At 40.2% G+C, this 20,244-nt stretch overlaps 1 protein-coding gene across 1 annotated transcript; it reads right to left on the reverse strand.

Annotated features, from left to right (window-relative positions):
- Positions 1 to 452: 452 nt before the first annotated feature.
- On the reverse strand, positions 453 to 2,126 carry LOC128369601 (neuromedin-U receptor 1-like). Its single transcript, XM_053330677.1, has 3 exons — positions 1,439 to 2,126; positions 1,054 to 1,287; positions 453 to 778 (listed from the first exon to the last, which is right to left on the reverse strand). The coding sequence occupies exons 1-3, from the start codon at positions 2,124 to 2,126 to the stop codon at positions 453 to 455; spliced, it is 1,248 nt and encodes a 415-aa protein (XP_053186652.1).
- Between the last annotated feature and the right edge of the window lie 18,118 nt (positions 2,127 to 20,244).

A 20,244-nucleotide genomic window follows, 5' to 3' on the forward strand; every position in this document is an offset into this window, starting at 1 on the left:
GGAGCACCCCCAAACATGGTAGGAGAGTTTAAATATACAGGAAAGGCATGTAACTGTGTGAATGATTTCCAGGATTTCCATCTTGTGAAATCCTGGAAGTAATTTACAGTGTATAGAAGTGAGGAAATTCTAAGGAAAATTCTGCATAATTGGCTTAGTGAGCCATTTATCCCCCCACACTGCTTCTTAGCAAATATTCTCCAAGTCTCTTGAACACCATTCTTCCCAAATATGTTCCCTTATTGTGTTCTTCTTCTGTTTAACATGTTGATCCAAAATCTACCACAGCTGTTTAATTGGTGTGTGATCTGGTGATTCCTAAAGCCATAGCAGGTAAATCACTCATCAAATCACTTAATGAGCCCTCATGCCCTGTATGTAAATGGTAGCATCTGCATTTATTCTGGTTTTTCATTTCCTTTTTCACCCATCTGCATTAAATATACTTAGACTTACTTTGGTGCATACTTGCTGCCGTTCTTTTTCATACTGCTGGCACTTAAGGTGCTACGTTGGGTCAGCTGGAAGTTGGAGTTTGAAGACCAGCTGTCAGAGTAACAGGTGATACGACTGAACATTTCTCTGAACTTGGTGGACATGATGTTGTAGAGTATCGGGTTGATAGCAGAGCTCAAGTAGAAGCAAACTCCAGAGACAATGTGGACGTACCCAAAGATCTTGTGGTGAGGATGATCAGGTGGAAATTCTATGTAGCTATACATCAGGCGGTCCACATGGAAGGGAGCCCAGCAAAAGCCAAACACAACCACCAGCACACCTGGATAGGTATGGCAGATAGATAGATAGATCAGGCAAACAGAATCACACATACACACATGCATGATATTCCTAAACATGTTTCGAATCATGATGTCAATCCCCACCATGTGACAAGACAATGCTGAGACAGATGGGCATGTAGCCTAAAGTTTAAAATATTAAAATGTAAAAACATCAAAGCCACAATGGATATAAATACTCATACGCACACACACATACACATAATCAATTCAATTTAGGTTCTTTAGAAAACATAAATGAAATGGCACCTACACAGCATTTTGGTGACTTGTACATTGCGTTTGTTCAGCTTCTGTTTTTGGGATTTGGAGAGACTTTGTTGTCCAAAGGGACACCTGTTGTCAACCATGGTCATTACCCTCTCCTTGCGCAGCTGCAGGCCAATAAGTAGGTACAGAATGCTGATTATCAGCATGGGCAGGAGGAAGAAGACCAGCGTAGAAATCAGGATAATCAGGTTGTACATCCATTTGGGTTTGACCAAATCTGAGGATTGAGATTAATTTGTATTTTAGCAACAGAATAAAGATTTGAGTCTGGGCATGATCCCAGGTGCAGCACAGGTGTTATAGCAACCACTGCAAAGGCTTTTCTATATGCAAAAGCAGCAATAATAAAATGTAAGGACTATACATACTGCAGAGAGCAGATCCAGGAAACTGTCGTCCAAACACTGGGGGCAGAGCATCAATCCCATGCAGACTGGTGTTGGGCACAGCACATATCATGGACAGCACCCACAGCATGATGATGACCCTCTTGGCATGGGTACGGGTGGTCATGTATTTGACTTTGAGTGGGTGCACCACCGCTATGTAGCGCTCAACACTGAGTGCTGTGACATTGAGGATGGAGGCGAAGCACACAGTCTCGAACAGGAAGGTTTTGAAGTAGCAACCACCCTCCCCGAGCAGAAAAGGGTAGTTCTGCCACATGTCGTATATCTCTAACGGCATGCCAATCAGCAGCACTAGCAGGTCAGAGACCGCCAGGCTTAGCAGGTAGTAGTTAGTTGGTGTCTGCATCACTCTGTAGCGCAAAATGACTGTGCAGGTCAGGGAATTGCCCAGAACGCCCACCATGAAGATGGCGAGGTAGCTGAGGCAGACTGGAAGGAAGTCAGGGGACCTCGGAGGCCCCAGGTGCTTAACCAGGAACTCCTCCTCACTCAAGCACATGTTATCCAAATCCCAGGCGGTAGCATTAGCCAGTATCCAGGAGATACTCATCCCACACGTCATAGCAGCCTCGGGGCAGCCTGTGCCATTGAATACTGTGTCCCCAGATGTGGAAAGAGCTGCAAGGGAGCAGTTCAGTGTTGGCATCTTGGTAATTGGAAAGAAGGTTGGTTGGATTCTAAACCTAATAGGAAGAACAGTGAGACTATTTTAACAAATGCAGTTCAGTTTACTCGTCCTGAGGAGTGCAGTTCAGCCTGTGAAAACAGTTGTGTAATGTTTGGCTGTTGTGGCTCTGGAGGGAGCTTTCTGAAAACAGATATTTATCATTTTTTCATATTCAGCTCACACTCACAGTCTATAACAGAAAACATGCAATAAAGACCAAAGGTGTTGAGTTCGAAAGAAGTGGTCACCCACCCCACCTTCGATGTGATCACCAGGCAAGGAGGGGCTAATGTAAGACATTAGCCAATGGCTTCATGGGTATTTGTGAGATGCAGCAGTTTCAGAGCTTGACCCATAGAGACGAAAACTCCCTCAAACTTTTTGGAAGTGGAATAATAAATCGGCTCGAATAGCCCTTCAATATATTTGGACCCCTATATTTTACATTTTAACATAAAAGAATACCCTAAATATACTAATTTCAACTCACCATTTCACCAGTTCACATACAGTATTGACAATACAGATTCCTAATACTAGGCAGTTGTAACTTACTGTAGCCCTCACCTACAGAAACTTATTTCAAGTTAACGCTAGTCTTAGATATGTAACTTTCTATGTTTTTGATACTCTTGTCTTCATATACAAAAAACAACTTCAAGATCAACAATGACATCAGAGGGTATCAGTCGTCTGTGTTCAGCTGAACACAAACTCAAGACTGAATTTTGTTTAGATTCCATTGGATTTGTTTATCCATTCAATATGCAACAGAGCTATTAAGATAAGCTAATGTCAGTAATATAATAAAAATCACCTGTAGTTTGTGGAGTCCTCTTCTTTTTTACCAGATGAACAACATTTGAAGAAATGTAAGATGTTCTATGATCATATTCCTCTGTATTGTGGAGTTTTTCCAGCACTTTATCTCGCTGCTTTAGTGCTTCACTGTGTCACAGCAGCCTCGACTTCCCGTATTTGAGTGCTGGTGTTCACTCCACCTCTCTCTCTCTCTCTCTCTCTCTCTCTCTCTCTCTCTCTCTCTCTCTCTCTCTCTCTCTCTCTCTCTCTCTCTCTCTCTCCATCACCTAATCATCTTGTTTGCAGGCTTTACCCTTAGCTGCCTTCTTCATCTTCTTGGCCCCCATTCATTCCACTTCCTCTCACCTTTTTTTTCACTCTCATTCAGAGGAACACACACTCACATGTACAGTCTTTTGTTATCTGTATGAGTAAAGCCATAGAGGCTCTATACTATGTCATTCTCCATTCTATTACGTTTGCCATTGAAAGACCACGTATTGCGCCAGCATGAAAATTAAAGTTGAGATTGCTTTGACCCTGGAATCCTGCTTCCGGAGTGTATACATGGAGTGGAGGCGTGTGGGGGAAAAAACAGAATACATTTGTACACACACACACACACACACACACACACACACACACACACACACACACCAAGTTAAAGACAAAACTAACACCCAAATGAATAATTTAAAAAATCCTATTTTTCTTTTCTTTGTCAAGTTGTTGAGAGAATAATCACCGATAAGGAGCTTAAAAGCTTTAGGTCTGTCAGGTTTGTCATGCATCATATTTTTTTCTCCCATTTTCATTCTGTTTCTGTAACCGGTGCAATGTGACATGACTGGTTGACTAGTACACTTTGGTCCAGATGTACTGTACTGTTACACTGAATGCATTGAAACTTCTGGAGTGCTGCCAAACTGTCAAGAACAATTAATAACATAATGTGGAAATGCACAACATCTCCATAATCTAATGCATGTTTTTCAGTTGCAGCTGCTGGCAGAATAATATGGAGATAACTCTTTTTCAGTCAATAACTGTTTCTCAATACTTTGTAAGTAAACCAGTTTTAACTACAATATGCTGCCTAATCATTTATAACTTGTAATTGATCTTGAATGTTTGAATGTTTAATATTCAAATGGCACACCTTATTCAGTTCTTTGTCTTTTTGCATTAAACATAAAGCACGTGAGTCATCAGGAATGTTATGATGTTTCAACATCGAAAGGTAAAATACTTTAATCCATGATGCTCATGGGAGTTAATTCCCAGCTGCAAATCTAAAACAATGATTAATCAGAAGAGCACTTTGGGGAAATATCCCTGTGTGTGTTCAAGGGAGAATTGAGGAAATATTTGACATCATGGGTATTGTTTGGTTAATAGATCAGCCCAATGAGATGCATCCCACGCAATGCATTTAGAGGAAAGCAAGGACAGGAACAATTCAGTGTGTGTAATAAATCATCAAGAGAATGCCTGTCAGAGGGCACAAAATTCACAGTTTTGGCTGGTTGTGCAGACCCATATGACTTGAACCCTCACACCACATCTCCCTATTTCTCTGCCTCCCTGTGCGGTGGTGCCTAATTCAATCACAGCTTTTAATCCCTAACACAGAGGCTCCAATACTTCCCCGGCAGGAAACTGACATGCTCTGATTGGTGCCTCCATTTAGCCAAACATTAATTGGGCTTCTGTGTCAGACTGACTGAGACAAAAAGTTTTGATTGTGAAGAGACTCCCTCAACATGTTCCCTGGTCAGTGCTGGCTTTTTCTTAATTTGACTTCACAGTGAGAATTTATTTGTCCTTTTCAGTGTGTGACGAGGGCAGTTTCCCGTAAAAGCCAAGAAAAAAATCTCTAATTGCCAAACTGTGAAGAAAACAAAGTGTCACACTGTGAACTATATAAACCTACATGCAGTATGTTTACACAAAATTACACAATGATTTTTCTTTTCAAATTAAATGAAACAAAAACCTTCGATTATTTTGGTATCTCCAGCTGTTGTGCCCCTCTAACGCTAAATTATCCACAGATCTTCATGTCTGCGGTTATCATTGGAACTACTTTCGATTAATGATGTAGTCATAAGTCAGTTAGTACCCCTAACAAAATTCCACTCGCTGTCATTGTTTTGGTGTGGCAGGCCAAAATCTCAAGAGGCATATTTATCTAATCTTGGCAAACAAAGAGAGCTTTCCACATGGATAGAGACCATCAGACCTCTAGTGGGTGGCAACATAGATCTAACTACTATCTAGAAACTAAAGAAATGCCCTTGCTTTGTTACTATCAACACTTAGTACTGCAGTGAATCAGGGACTTATTTTTTCAACTGTGCAATATTGTTCAGTTATCTGCATAGATTACAAAGTTGCAGTGAGGAAAGAACACAACATCAACACTGCAAAAACAATTTGCATTATGTATATCAACCATATACTAAATCAAAGAACGGAAGACAAATTAACACACACAGGAATGAAAGATCCTCTCAGTCACCACTAGTACGGCCTTGACTTGCAGGTTTTCATCCACGTTACAGGAAGTGGAAACATGTGATGCCAGAGAGATGATTTTTCTTCTTGTATTAAATTCTGCCACATATTGCCCTTTCTCCTTCGTGATAAGAAAAAAACTAATCCAGTGTGGTTGAAGAATAGCAGGAGGTGAAGGAAACATTTGAGATTCTATGATAGTTTTTTTTTTTTTCTTGGACATGTGATGTTCAACAGCAGCGTGATGTAAGAAAAGTGTCTCAGTCATAATGTTGTATGTCCACTCAAGGTGCACTTTTTTGAAATATATTATCCAGAAAGATGCATCTGATGAAGACGGCTCACAGTGTGACATTTCCTCCATACCAGCATCGTTTTGTTTGCAGAATCCTACAAGAAAGGATATCAGAAGGATTTATGTCAGGAGAATCTATTTTAATTGCTCCTCTTGGGCTCCACTTGTGCCAGCAGAGGCTGCGTGAAGGAATCAACATAAAACCCATCTTGGACTCCGTGCAGTTTATGTTTGTTATCATTTGTTAATGGGAACATGCTTACTTATCACCCACTTACAGATTCAATTTATTGTATGAGGAGGAGTCCTTAAAATGTGAACTCTGTCCAAAACGAACGCTGTGATAGGTCAACAGCTATAAACAGCTCCTGAAAGCTTCCCACCGCTATTCTTGTGCATATTCAATGGATGTACACTTTTGCTAATCCACTAATCTACTGTATAGTATTTTAATGGTTTACTGGCCAGTGGATTTTATTACAGGGTATTTCACAGTGAGAGCTTAATTACATATTAAAATGCCTTAAAAAAGAAAAACACTTGGTTCACCCGTTTTTCTTTTTTTAAAAAAGAGAAGAAGAAAGAGAGACAGAAGTTAAAATTTTAGTTACTGACCATCTTTAATGAAGGGTCATTGCTTGTACACTGATAGCAGAAGGGTACTTAGACACTGGCATTTTTACAACAGTGACTGCATCTGCTTTTACACAAATCTGACATTTAAGAGCACTCTCTCAATGTTTCTAATTGCATCTTTCACATACTAACATACCCTCCACATGCACCACTGTTTAATGAGTCAATCTATTATAAAGGCCAGTGTCTGTCTTTACGTCCCCCCTGTGAGTCAGTCTGAGCAGCACGTCTCCATCGCAGTGTCCATTATAAACGGAGACACAGTTGGGGAGACTGTGGAGTGTGTCCTGTGTCACACTGTGTTTAGTGGCTCTTCAGAGGTGCAGCTGCTGGGTGCACAGAGAAGAAAAATCCCCTGATAAACACATAGAGGGTAAAAAGGCATTCTGGCTTCGACCAGTGTTTCAGGAATGCATTTACAGACTTATTTCACATTGATTTTACATTGTATAAATGTGTGAATGCACAAAATGTGAATATGGTATTAGTGTGATTATTAAATATTTGAATCAATTATCCAACAGAACATTCTCCTCTAATGTCAGGATGTAAGGGATGATGTCACATTTGGCTTTGGGATATTTTGAAAAGAACATTATTGTTAATTTTTCACTATTCTCTGGTGTTGTATAGAATAAATAGATGCAGCAACATTGCACCTTAAGAACATATTGTAAACAACACACACACACACACACACACACACACACACACACACACACACACACACACACACACACACACACACACACACACACACATACACACAGAAGAGTGCAGAATATAAGCCAGGTTTCATAAGCTGTCAGCAATTTACATCAGTCCATGAAGACATCATCAGAGGGAGCTATTAAAAAGCTTAAACCTGGGCAACAAAAACAAACTGTCAGCATTATACTGACATAGTACCAATTTATAAAATGCAAAATGTAAACAGTTTCCTATTAAGACTTCCAGCACATGTGGAGGAACATTAGTGATTTTGTAATGTGTCTGGTGAATGTACAGTTAATATAATATTCATTCTCCTTTTAGCTCTATTTTAGTGTCCTGTCTAAAATAGAAGTGAAAGACATGGATGCTCTTGTTTAGCAGCTGGATTTTCATTACAAGAGGGCTTAAGGCAGTGTTTTTTTTTGTTTTTTTTTTGTTTTTACCAACAATAACATTATACACATGCAACTATCATGATTCATGACTGACTTAAAGAGGTACTTCAAAAATTTGTGGAGCTCACAAGAATACATTTTTAAAAGAATGTTCAAATTCAAAGCAGCAGCTGGATCCTACATTCTCCATAAAATACCTTGATTGTGATTGATTGTGTCTTTAATTAAAACGCCTTGCTTCCCATGTGGCTACCTCTTTCAAACATCTCCAGTAATAAATGTAGACTTTGTATAAAAATTGAGTCTCAAGCCCTGGCTGAGATTCATCAGTTATTTTTTACACTGTAGAAAGCTCCTCCAGAGTCACAAAAGACATTATACTGTTTTCAAAGGTTGAGCAGTTCTCTTTGTGACAAATAGATTGAACTTCATTTGTAAAACTGGTGGAGTTTTATAATATCATAAACTACAAAAACTCAATTTAGTCATTTTCAGGGCGTTACCCTTTCTTCCTTTCACAGGCCTTGGATCAGTGCCAGCTGAGAAGCCGCTACAACATCTGTAAAACTCTTACTTACACAAATAGACATGTTTGTAATAATAGACATACATGTGGCAAATGTGCTACTGCACTAAATACAAGAGGACCTTCTATATACAGGAAGTTACACGAGTCACTGTTTTTTAGATTTAAGCCTTCAGTCAGTCAATTTTCTTAAATGCACACATGTACACACACCATCCCCCAACACTGCTACCATGTGTCAACCTGCTGACAATAACAAACACACAAATAAAGATCCTGAGAACATACAATATTATCTGTACAATTCAAAATCCTCCTGCTCATCCACAAATCACTTAACAACCTGGCCCCCACCTACCTCACAGACCTGCTCCACCATTGCACCCCCTCCCGTGCCCTCCGATCCTCAGAGGGAAATCTCCTTGCCCTACCCTCTTCGGACCAAGCACCGAACTTGGGGGGACAAAGCCTTCTCTGCTGCCGTCCCCACCCTCTGGAATTCACTCCCCAAACCCATCAGAGACTGTACAGACCCCCATACCTTTCAAATCACTCTTAAAAACACACCTTTTTAAACTGGCTTTTAACCTGTAAACTGTTTTTTTATTCTCTTTCCATTTTATGTCTTTTTAACCTTCTACATTGTTTGTTCTTTCATTTTATGTCTTTTTTTACTTTGTTCCATATTTTTGGTGTTCTCTGTAAGCGTCTTTGAGCACTTGTAAAAGCGTGTTATAAATAAAATGTATTATTATTATTTATTATAAACTAAATGATCCTTTTATTAAAGAACATGTTATGCTCTCAGTATGCAGTCACTAACACTGTAATAGGAAACATCATAGTTTAACTTCTCTTGATGGACCACTTACTTTTGGTCATTATAAAATAACAATGACCCTTGTACTTATGTAAACCTCTCAAAATCCAATTTGAACCCTTTTCAGTGCTTATGCTAGCCATGCTGAAAACAACACGTACACAAAGATTCAAGTCCACAGTTAGAATATGTATATTAGACTTTAAATTACACATTTGTATCATGCTGACAGACTGCTAGCTTGAAATTACATAACACTGCTGGAGGTGGCGCGCAGGTGGTCGAGTGCATGTCACACCCCTCTCTCTCTCTCCCATGTTCCTGTCAGTCTACTGCTGAATAAAGGTGTCTATGCTGGAAAAAAAAAATCTTAAAAAAAAAAAAAACTGCTGGAGGTAAATAAATTCATGACAGTCTTATAGGTTGATTCATTTAGCAGAAAGCCTTAAATAAAGACTGAGTGCCAACAAGTGTTTTCAAAAACACAAAACACTGCATGACAGTGAACAGGCACACTTTAGGACGACCTTACGTAACCTCAGGGTATATGCTAGATTTACTAAGCATGGCATACTGCTGGTGCAGTTCAGCTATCTGTCTGCTTCAACGGCTCAAAACTGCGTAATCCATAATTATGTTTATCCCCACTTCTGCAGAGGTTGTAAGACTTTATGTCATACTAACTTGAATGGAACAGGCAGCAGTGACACCATCATACTATTGCTTCTCCAAACTTGGGTATAAGCTTTTTTTAGATTCAGACACAGTTTACAAAAGGGCATGTGGCCTAGCTGCCAACTATTCACTCACTTCAAACACTCTCATAACTGGTTCTTAAGGAAATTCTTCAGAAAGGCCTGTCAGGGATCAGATGATGGCACAGTTTGACTTGATGGTCTGGTTCTGCTCTAACAGAAGCTCCCAGTTGTGGGAAAATTGCATGACAGTATTGAATACACAACTGTATGATAAATAGGGAGCTTCATAAACGATCTTCTTGTGGAAAATAATAGAGAGATGATGACCCTTTTCAATTGAGGATATGGGGTGGAAGGGCAATAACGATGTCAGCTTCCTCACGTTCACAATGTGAGCATGAAGGCTTCCAAATCAATGCTGGGAAATAAGACAAGGTGTGTTAGATTTGCTGTCACCTGATGCAGAGTTAATTCTGCAAAATGATGACATTACATTACATGTACTTCTTAATATTTCTAATCACTTTAATGTTTGTATGCAAAATGAACTTGATTCTTCCTTTAACATTACAGAGCAGGGTTCAGTAACCCCTGTGCACTATGGACATTATAATAACATGAGCTTCTCATGGGACAAGCATTGAGGGCGAGCCTACGTGCCTGTGGCAGACTACATACAGAATGTAACCAAATCCTCTCTGTCTTATCATTATGACGCTGAATAGAAAAAGACATCCTATTCACATCACATCTCTCTTTACTTTGCCCCCCCCCCCCACTCTATTACTCCACCAATTCATGAAGTGAGATTACATTTTTACTCATTACACATTTTGTTCCTGTAGTTCTCATTATTTATTTAGATAAATGATTTCTAAATGTTTGTTGATACATTTAAATTGTGAAAAAAAATGATATATGCAACATATCAAAATAATCAACAAAACACAAATCACACACATTTGATATATATATATATATGCTATATATATATATACTATACTGACTTTTTTGAAGACATGTTTCACCCTCTGTTCATTCAAACCCTGCATAGAATTAGTATGTTATATGGAGTTTAGTTAATGCATTTAACCTGTCTGACAGTAGGAGGCGCTCACGGTCCATGAGTGAAAGAACATCCACTGAAGGCATAAAGCATATGCCTACATACTGAAGCATACAGCAGGTTGCATCATGATGTAATATTCCCTATGTGTCCTCATGCCAGATAAAATTACCGAGTCCCACCCCAAATTTCACTTTGAGTAAAAACCAGACTTCTCCCTCCCCTTGTTCTGTGTCACCAGCCGTCACAGGTATGAGGAAGGTTATGTGGGGGGGCTGAAAGGGGGCACACAGTCACAAGTGCTCATCATCACCACCAGCTAGCTTTGGCTGTAGAGTCATTGCTGCCACGTGCAACTTATTGCAGCCCACGTTTCTCCCAGGGGGGTCTCGTCTGGCTAATCCACTCAAACATGAAATAAATCGTTCTCAAGGCGTTTGACTCACACAAACATGGGGCACAAGGCGTCACCCTGACCTCATTATGAAAAGGTTTTCAGAGAATCTTCAACTCACAGATTGACTTCTCTGCTTCTTTCTCCAAGGTGCGGATCGTGAGGTCAGGTAAGTCTCCTGGGGGTAAGTGATGTTTGATACACAGCTCCTGCTGTTGGTGGGGGAGCTAAAACTGTTATTTTATTACAATAAACACAATGCAAATTTATGGAAGATAAAAACATATGGAGCCCCAAAGAGTCATAAATAGAGTCAAATACAGGTGTGGCCAAAATTATTGGTACCCTTGCATAATATTAGAAGTGTTCATATTAAAAGATATTTTGTCTATGTTTGGTTTGCAGGGAACCAAACAAAAAAGTTGCAAAAATAACTGAACTCATGCTTATTCTACAAAAATATCCTTAAATAGCCTGGACAAAATTATTATTACTCTTTAGAAGTTGTAAGAAATAATTAACTTGTAATGATACTTTAGGCACACTACTGTGTTTTAATTAGTATCAGAGGTGTTTTCAATCATACACTCATGCAGTCCGCTTAAAAGGAGAAAATGACTCACTCTGCTATTTTGTTCTACTGAGTGCATCATAATGAACATTGAAAAAAGAGGGAAAACTAGAAAGTGGTCTGAAGACATTAAAAAAAGGTAAAAGCCAAGCATGGTCTACATTATAAGACCATCTCCAAAGAGCCTGATGTTTCTGTGACCACTGTTGCCAATATTATTTAGAAGTTTAAGGCCCATGGAACTGTAGCCAACATCTCTGGATGTGATCACAAGAGGAAAATTGGCCCGAGTTTCAACAGATTGCTTGAATGGACGAGAATGAACCAAGGAAAACTTAAAAACAGATCCAAGCTGATCTTCAAGTTCAAGGCGCAATAGTTTTAAGTCGCACCATCCGTCGCTGTCTGAATGAAAATGGGCTCCATGGTAGAAGACCCAAGAAGAACCCACTTCTAAGAGGGAGACACAAAAAAGGCAGACTGGACTTTGCCAAAATGCATGTTGACAAGCCGCAGTCCTTCTGGGAGGACAGATGAAACAAAATCAGAGCATTTTGGTAAATCACACCAACCTTATATTTACAGAAGAAGAAATGAAGCCTTCAAAGAAAAGAACACCATGCCTACCATGAAACATGGATGTGGCTCAGTGATGGTTTGGGGTTTTTTACTGTCTCTGGCACTGGGTGCCTTGAATCTGTACAGGGCTCAATGAAATCAGAAGACTATAGACTATAAGACTATACCTGAATCCCACTGAACATCTGTGGAAAGTTGGGAGGCGACACCCATCAAACTGAAGCACATTGGGCAAGACTTGCACTGCAGTTATTGCCTCCAAAGGATGTGCTACGAAATATTTAGTTAAAGATACCAATATTTTTCGTCATGCCATTTTCATTTGTTCTATTGTGTTAAATAACATGAAAAGTTTCAGTTATATTCAATGTGAAATAAAGAATGACAGATACCATGTACTTGTCAGTTTCAAATGAATACAGAGAAAATTACTTCTTAAAAAAAATTTAAAAAGGGGGAAGGGTACCAATATTTTTGGCCAAGACTGTGTATGAAAATATAGTTTTATGGAGTTCATGGCAGATGGCAAGCAGAGGACACGATTTGTTGAAAGGTGAGGGTAAAGTGGCAACACCGCTGTCATGAAAACTCACAATTTGAAATAAAAGTGTCATTACGACAAATGCCATTATAAAATAAAAAGACATTTGAAAATTGCATTTTGAAGTAAGAAATTCTGTAAGAAAAATAAAATGCCAATAAAACTGAAATTATTATATAATTATGTGTATTTCATGATGAACTACATATGTAATTTGCGTTCATGGAAAGGAACGACAGCATTATGTGACATGTTACGTGTACTTTTAATGTTCCCACAAAGAATATTTTGACAATACAATATCAGCTGTGTTTAAAAAAAGGATGCAATCTGACCACTATTTGCCCTGTTTTGACCAATAAAAATTACAGTAATCATCTTTTATTTTTATAATACATCACACTTTGAGGCATTTTGGAGTTGACCTGCTTGTAACGTGTCCACGGTTCTAACAGTAAAGGATGCATGCCCTCTTGTATTTGTTGAATTTAGCCTCAGGGAACACACGCTCAGTCTCTGCAGCAATCTGGTCAGCCTGCATGATCACTTTTGTGCTTGAGTGGAACCTGAAGTGGAGGACGCTGCCTTACTCAAATCATTTTGCAGTCTGTGCAGGGTGAGGAAATACTGTGTTAAAGTGTGGAAACCATCTGACACCAATTACTTCACCTGCGGTGGGAGTGGAGAAGCTGTCGGATAGTGTGGCAGACACAGCTTAACTGGACACTTTGTCGGGCAAAATCACCTGTGATAAAGGGGTCAAACACCTTCAGGTTTCCTGGATACTGATCATTAGTAAGTGTTAATAATAGATGTAGAAAAAGCTCTCTATGTCACGTACCTCGCCATGAGAGACTCAGATATGCAGCATGACCAGAAAATGAATTACATGACAGGCCTGCTTGCATTTACATATTCTTATAACATTTTTGCATTTAGTTGTGTGCAATGTGAGGAACTGACACACGTGTAATAACCACTGGGCTGCTTCATTTTGACCCGCTGTGACTGCAAAAAGTGAAAGCATTTCTCCATTTGAAAGTATGTGGGGGCCAATCATCCATTAACAACCAGCGTTGAGCTCTTGGTTAAAACAAAAATATGTTTACAAGACAGAACCAGCGGCAGAAACAGCAGACGTGCTGTCTTTCACTCTCAGTGCTCTGTTATCTAATTTGTCTGGGTCCTGTTTGATCATGTCCCTGCTCCATCTCAGCTGATGGAAAACAATTGTGTGTATTCATTTTCTGCCTCCACTATTCCTTTCTCCTCTCCTGTGCCTTCCTGTGGGAGGCCAGTTGCCTGCGCTGTGGACTGGTGAGGGATGTGAACATAGAAAATTAGCAAACACGCCAAAGTCAGTAATTGTTAAATTGCAGCAAATGGACCCCATGTGATCCAGGCAAATAAACTCAGAAATCAACAAAACCTATACCGAGACTCAGTTTATCTAAATTCCAATACTATGCTCAGTAATGGAAAACACTGTAGAAATGCCATTTCAAATAGACCCCAATGTAATCCCCAGCCCACTAGGGTCCATTTAATCAATGCTGCAGACATGAGCATAGAGGAGGAACCGTCTGCAAATGGAAGTGGAGTTCTGAGTCAGCTCACAGGAGATTAAAAAGTAGAGGTGGATGAATAATGGAGCAGAATGGTGGGAAAATTGCCGAATGTGGCGAATCATCAATAACACCTCCTGTGAATAATTCTGAAGGAAAAAGACTTCTGCTGAAAAACATTTTAGTGCCCACTAAAATGGAATTGTTCTTAATTAGTTTTTGCTGTGTGTTGCCTCACTCTCTGGATAAGCACTCATTATTTCACAAGCAGGCTCCACTCATTTTCAGTTTAGATTACCTGCAATCCTGAAATCTCCTGCTGAAATCCCCTATTATTCAAGTTCCTGTGAAATAACTGACAGCTTTCCTCTGATTAGCTGTGAAGTTTGGGGAGTCAGAGGAAGTGCAGCTGGTATGTGGTGGAGCTCTACACAAACCAATTCGAAGCTGTGGCTGACACTCGCAGCATCACAAGGAGAGTCGTTTCTGGAGCCGTTTCAGTGAGACAAACATGTCGAGCTCATCCAACACACATTCATATTCGCTCAGTCAGTGGTACACAGGCCAACATGCTGACAGCAGTCTGTGAAAAAGCCCAGCATCGCCTGTGCCCTTAAACACCAGCCAACAGCCAGCTACCTGTCTGAGCATAATCATGAATCATTACTTTTCCAGTCGATAAAGCAAAACGCCACTCCTGCACCATTTCATGTCTTTTTTTAAAAATATTCAGACAGATACAGAATTGTGTGAGGGATCTTTTCCTGATTGTTTCTCCCTCATTATCTGTCACTGTTGTCCCCCATTAACTTTGTCCCCCAGTGTTTTGTTGACAGATCATTTTCTGGTTTTCAACCCAGAAGAATGTAGATAAACTGAAAGTTTTTGTTCTTGTGAAATGAGTGAATTGTCTGCATTTTATGGACTGGCTATTTAACAGCTTTGAAACAACTGTGCAGATATTTTTATTGTTACATAGAGGCTATAGCAGATTAATACAAAATTAAATGACAAGCCAAATAATTAAAACCACCTGCCTCATATTGTGTAGTCCTCATCATGGCACCCAAACAAACTGACCCATCGATGCATGAACTCCACAAGACCACTGAAGGTTTCCTCTGGTATCTGGCACCAAGACGTTAGCAGGAGATTCTTGAGTTCTGAAGAATTTGGAGGCCAAAGTGCCACCTTGAACTCTTTGTCAGGTTCCTCAAACCATTCCTGAACATTTTTTGCTGTGTGGCAGGTTGCATTATCCTGTTGAAAGAGGCCATTGTCATCAGGGAATACCATTGTAATAAAGGGGTGTATCTGGTCTGCAACAGTGTTTGGGTAGGCGGTGCATGTCAAAGTAACATCCAAATAAATGCCAGGAGCCAACGTTTCCCAGCAGAACATTTGCTCAGAGCTTCACAGTGCCTTCACCAGTTTGCCTTCTTCCCTTAGTTCATCATGGTGCCATCTCTTCCCCAGGTAAACCATGCCCATACACTCAACCGAGATTCATCAGACCAGGCCACCATCTTCCATTGCTCAGTGCCCATTGTAGGTGCTTTCAGTGGTGGACACTGGTCTTCATTTCTAACACGCATCGAGGAGCCCATCACCCTGTTGCAGGTTCATTGGTTGTCCTTCATTGGACAACTTTTTGTAGGTACTGACCACTATATTCTAGGAAGACCCCATAAGGCCTGATGTTTAGTAGATACTCTGACCCAGTTGTCTAGCCATCACAATTGGCTGTTCACTTGCTGCCTAATATATCCCATCCCTTGACAGATACCATTTTAGCAAGATAACCAATGTCATTCACTTTGCCTATCTGTAGTTTAAAAGTGTTTGGCTGATGAGTGTATTTAAATCCTGAAATACCTGTATTTTAAGCAAATAGTCTCTTTAGCTGTTAAAGGCTCCTCTGTCTATCTGGTTGTTTTTTCTGCCTGCCTTTTGGTGGTGGGCAGGTAGCTTTCACTGATAACAGCAAAACAAAGTGCTGAAAAAGAGTAAAAATAAATAAATAAATAAAATAAAAAGTCCTTATAGTTTTGTATAGTTTTGTAGTTTTGTATTATTGCCAATACAGATTTACAGAGCCAAATACCCAGTTTTTGAAAAATAAATACCTGGCAGTCCTTGGGAAAGAACATTAATATACCAATATAGGAGGATATAAAGTTAAATTTGGCTGCCATTATACAAATAGCAAGGGGATGTGTCATTTCCAGCTATCTGTTTGTATTATGAAAAAGAGTGTGAAAGAGTATTTTAGTGCAGCACACAGAATATTTATGTATGCAGATTGTTTGAGTTTTTTAAAGATAACCAGTATTTATTTTTGGGAAACCAGATGCTTAGGTCTGTGACTCAAAAGTAATGTTAATACATGAAAGACAATCACTAGTCTACGTATAGCTGCAAATTCAGGTGATAATTCTCTTTGGGTCCATCAAGAAAGAAATCTTTCACAGACAGGTAGTCAGATATAGTTGCATGTCACATTTTATTGAGCAAGCATATCTAAACATATGTTCAACTGAGGTTCAAAGTATAGCAGAAAATAGCAGAAAACAATCTCACTAAGTAGTAACTTGTCTACAATTCCATGACAACTGTGCACACTCCATCAACTGATGACAATAAAGCAATATAATCAAAGGTTTGTCTGTTTTTTTATGTTAAAGTTTAATTTATTTTTTCTGGAATAGATTGCAATTCAACATTACAACCAGAGGTTACAGATTAGTTCTTGGATGGATTGAAACAGATCTTACTTAAAAGATTCCACTTGTCAATGACTAGCTTATAAAGCCACATGTTCTCAGCTGTATGTAATTGTAAATTATGCCTGCAAAAAGAACAGCTGAATACATATGAATAAGGACTATTTTTAATGTTTTTTTTATTCACATGATTGATGTTTTGTAAAAGACAGAAACATACAGCATACATTAGACATAAGCCGAAAACATCACTAAGGAAAATGTCTGCATTTGTCGAGCACAAATCCACAAGTATGACATGCACACAAGTTATATGTGCTTGTGCATATTTATAATACACACACACACACACACACACACACACACACACACACACACACACACACACACACACACACACACACACACACACACACACACAATGTGGTGTGCTGGACAGACTCCATAATTCACAAGTAGTTTTCAGGAGACAGTCTGGCTTGGTGGAGATGTTCTGTCATCCCATCTTGTCAGCTTAACACTGCTGTCCCACAGAGCTCGTTTTCATTCCCTCCACCTCATCCTTGGCTCTTCATGTCTCCTCTCCATGCTCTGTAAAATATGTATTTTTCCCCCTGAGGTAAAGAACTGATTTCTCATCTGCAGCAGGATGGGAAGGCTCTCCAGAGCAGCAATCCTTTATTCCACCTGTCACAGCAACAACTGAAGCACACACAATCCCAGTCCAGTCAGCAAAAAGCTTGGGATTTGACTGCCGGTTCATCATATCAGAGGAGGTCAGAGGCTGCAGTGGAATAACACCTGAAGACACAGCATGGATGAACCTGAGGGCATCTGTAGTCAAAGAGATACAGTCAGATGCTTTTTTCCCCCCACAAAAGGACATCAAATATAATCGGCTTGGCACACTCGGCAATCCCCATCAGTCAAATGTTTGCTTGTCAGGATATTTCATAGTAATAGAAAAAAACATGGCAGTGATATTGGATTTTTTTAATCCATTAACTTGTTGAAATTCCTCTCTGCACTGTATGCTTTGAGATACTGGAATAATTTAAGTACTGACGTGAGGCTAAATTCACGAGCAGAATTTTGTCCTAAACACTCCTTAGTCTGTGAGGAGCTTCTTAGAACATACACACAAACAAGCAATTTGCAGCCAATGAGGGATATTTAACAAATACAGCAGCAGCAGATTTCTGCACTTGTCATTATTTACATGAACTCTTCATAATGACTGTACCGATGCTGCCTCGAAGGAGACTTTCTGTCCTGTTTCTGTCTTAGTTTGAATATAGCTGGTTAAAGAGAGCTGTCCATCACTGGTTTCAGTAGTGCAGGCTGACCCAAGCCTGCTGGGAACTGAACTGTAGTTAATTAGTGCACAAAGCCGGGGGGACAAAGAAACTTTGGGGGGCTGAGGAGATGAGTGGGGGGGGGGGCTGAAGATTTGGGAGAAGGGGGATTGAGGGTGGATGAGTGGGAGGGCAGTGAGGGGGTCTTGAGTTTGTAGGGAAGAGGGACTTTTGGGGGGAAAACTTTGTGTGTGTGTGTGTGTGTGTGTGTGTGTGTGTGTGTGTGTGTGTGCGTGTGCGTGTGTTCTTGTGTGTTCCTCTGTGTAGGGGTACAGCAGGGGGGGTTGAAGCAGTGGGAGGGAGGTGGGGAAGGGGGAACAGACAGATGAATTAGCAGTGTGAAGGGGAGCCTTGTCCCTTAGCTGAGAGCCTCTACCAGCCAGCACACACACACTCCCTGCTGGAGCCCACAGAGGGACAAAAGACCGGGTGGGTCTGGTGGAGAGGGACCTCAAAGGAGAGACTGTGTGACAGAGACTGCAAAAGGTCAAAGTATGACATGAACTAACGAGGGAAGGCAGTCTGTAAAGACATCGCTTTGCACTGAAGATATCACTTTGACGAGTAGTAAACTGTATTGCCTTTCTTAAAACCCCAGAGGAAAACCCTCTGTCTATGGGCTTCAATGTGTCTGTGTTACCCAATAATGAGGTTTCAGTTTCCTTACTGTAGGGCCACTTTATTATGAAATTAATCAAATAGCCTAATCCTCTGTTATTTACTATGATTTCGGTCAACCTCATTGGTAAGACAGTGTCAGACCTGTGAATTTGCTTTCGTTAAATCACCATGTGCAACTCAACCCACAGATGGTTGTTTTTGCAGTATCAGCCTCAAAGGCCACTCAATAACCCACGGGAGGCGCTGTCTATCCATTGTTATCAGACGCTCACCGCCAGCGAGACCGCAAGCCATTTAATAACAGAATTGATCGACGTTTAGCGGCACTGAGCGGAGCGTCCAGGCCGGTTACAGCTGCTGCCAGGACGGACAAACACTGCGGGCTGGTGGCCGCCTTAGTCTGCTGGCCAACAAGCCTCCTCCTCCTCCTCCTCCTCCTCCTTCTCCTCCTCTCCCTCCTCCTCCTCGTCCTCACCCCCACATCCTCCGCCAGTTTCGTCAAGTGAAGCAGAGACATCGGGAGGAGAGCCGGAAGTGTGGCTGTTTTGATTTCAAAGTACAAGGTCAATAATGTGTTTCATGCTTTGAGATGAAAATATGTTTTGGGGGATGAATGATTGATGAAATACATTAGCAATGATTTACATCACCTCCAACCAGTAATACTAGAGCAAGATATTTTGACAGATGATCGAAAACCTAGTGATGCGATGACATCACTCCTTAGGATGAGGTCATCTTGGGACAGCTGCTGAATTGCTATCTAATTAATGAGGTGTAAAAATGAACAGTGGTTCACAACTGTACTGCACTGTGACCAAAAACTGTGAAATTTTATAATGAGAAAGTCCCTGATAGATAGACTACAGCAGTGGTTTTCAAAGTGGAGTGCAGAGACCCCTGAGGGTCCTTCAGCAGGTTCCAAGGGGTCTCCAGTAAAAAGAGGACTGATTTATTTTCAGTATAATCAATTCCATGAGTAACACAATGACAGAATGTGTGACTATTTGGTCATGGGTTTCATACACTTACTCCTAAACATCTAGAGGCAAAAATTGCATCAGATGGGGATCCGTGGTCTAATTTGTGTCAGTTAGGGGGTCCATGATGAGCAAAATTTTGAGAACCAGACAGACTAAAATATAAATTTGCTGATCTAAACTAAAATAGCCTAAAAATACATTACCGATATTGTCTGTTAGTGTATATTATAACTAAACTAATCTGTGATTGCTGGTTCGACAGAAAATGTGCCTTTAATACCATTAACACAGAATAAT

This window comes from Scomber japonicus, chromosome 12, assembly GCF_027409825.1.
Source record: "Scomber japonicus isolate fScoJap1 chromosome 12, fScoJap1.pri, whole genome shotgun sequence".
NCBI classification, from domain to species: domain Eukaryota; kingdom Metazoa; phylum Chordata; class Actinopteri; order Scombriformes; family Scombridae; genus Scomber; species Scomber japonicus.